This window comes from Tupaia chinensis, unplaced genomic scaffold (genome assembly GCF_000334495.1).
Source record: "Tupaia chinensis unplaced genomic scaffold, TupChi_1.0 Scaffold000242_1, whole genome shotgun sequence".
Lineage (NCBI taxonomy): Eukaryota > Metazoa > Chordata > Mammalia > Scandentia > Tupaiidae > Tupaia > Tupaia belangeri.
Genome location: NW_006159720.1, coordinates 543,453 through 545,251, shown reverse-complemented (window position 1 = coordinate 545,251; position 1,799 = coordinate 543,453). Strand labels below are relative to the sequence as shown.

At 34.1% G+C, this 1,799-nt stretch overlaps 1 protein-coding gene across 1 annotated transcript in view; it reads left to right on the top strand.

Annotated features, from left to right (window-relative positions):
• LOC102474645 (olfactory receptor 5M3) overlaps window positions 1–488 on the top strand; it is a 1,569-nt gene extending 1,081 nt beyond the window's left edge. The window contains exon 2 of the mRNA XM_006148728.1: window positions 4–488. Coding sequence (XP_006148790.1) covers window positions 4–488 — 485 coding nt within the window. The remainder of the gene's footprint in view (window positions 1–3) is intronic.
• Window positions 489–1,799: the final 1,311 nt, after the last annotated feature.

Sequence of the window (1,799 nt, the reverse complement as noted above, 5' to 3'; positions counted from 1 at the left end):
ATTGCTTCTTTATTAGTTTGATCTCAACATTGTGGACCCATGGCTTGTACTTCTGTGGGAACATTGAGATCAACCATTTCTACTGTGCAGACCCAGCCCTCATCAAAATGGCCTGTGCTGGGACCTTTATTAAAGAATACACCATGCGCACACTGGCAGGACTCAACTTCTCTTATTCCTTATTGGTCATTATTGTCTCCTACATATTTATCCTTATTGCCATCCTAAGAATGCGTTCAGCAGAAGGAAGAAAGAAAGCCTTCTCCACATGTGGGTCCCACTTGACAGCTGTCACCATATTTTATGGAACACTCTTCTTTATGTATCTCAGAAGTCCGACTGAGGAGTCTGTGGAGCAGGGGAAAATGGTGGCTGTGTTTTACACTACGGTAATTCCTATGCTGAATCCCATGATTTACAGTCTTAGGAACAAAGATGTAAAAGAGGCCATGAGCAAAGCAATGAGCCGAGTATTTTTAACAAAATAAAAACTTAAGATGTACCATGAGATCTGTAGTTCTTGAGAAGAGGTGGACATCATTTCTTTCAGATAATTATGAGAAACTTTGTTATTTATATTTTCAATGTGTAGACATACAATAACATAAATGAAAAAGAATAATGATATACAAATAAGAGATGTATGTTGTAAGCAAGACTGTCTGGGTCATAAAATTTGAAGTGGTGAAAACATCTTGTCAATTTTATCTGCAGTCTTTCTCTTCCAATGTCAAATTCAATAGATTCAATAGATTTTTTAGGTGAGTATATTTTTTTCATTTATCTTTGTCATTTCACAAATCTATAATTTTTATCTCCCTTTCTCTCTCTCTCTCCCTTTTGATGTGTGTGCGTGTGTATATTTGCCAGAGAGACACAGAAATACAGGGCAAGAGGGAGAGGAGAAAACACCACCCCTCTCATAGGGAATAGTCACAGTCACACTGCAAACCCTTCTTTTCTATTATTTTCTTCTTAGGTGTCCAGGTCTCCAACAGAGTGCTTGGCCATATGGGATCCAACTGCTTTAACCAGTAGGCCACAGAGCTGCCCCATAAAATTGTCCTTTCAATTATGCTTTTAAAAGAATTGTAATTGCCTCTTTGTTTCTAAGTATATTTGGCTTCAGGATTACATGTTATTGCTTCAAAGCGTTCATTAAATATGTTTTCACCATAAGTTATTGTTATAATTGGAAATGAAATATTTCATGGAGAATGTACTATATTATCAATTTAAATAATGTTAGTTAATTGTATGCTACATCAAGTTGAATTTGCAAATGTATATGTTAATTAAAATTCATTTAATTAATACACCATGTGCACACTGGCAGGTCTCAACTTCAATGAATTAATTTAATATCTTAATGGTATCTATTTAAGATCTTATTTATCTTACCTTTTTGAAGAATTATTTTTTTATATAGCTTTATTTATTTATTTATTTATTTATTTATTTTTTAATTTGATCATAGAAGAACAAATTGAACAAGAGAGATAGAGAAAGTGAGAAAGCAAGCTACCAGGTCAGGGATTTGAACCATGGTCAGCCATGTGGGAGTGTCCAGCACCTTAACCACCATGCCACCTGCTGGCCTCTATGTCTTAAATTTTTATATGACTTTTAGAAAATGATGATGGTGTACCTTCAATGGTATTTTGGAATTTAGAGCATGTCCCTTTAGTAGATTTTTAACAACTTACTTTTAAAATATTTTGAAGATATACAGAGTTTCAAAAAACTTTGAATTCAAAACAGGAAAAATATTGAAACTTATGGAACTACATACGATTGTG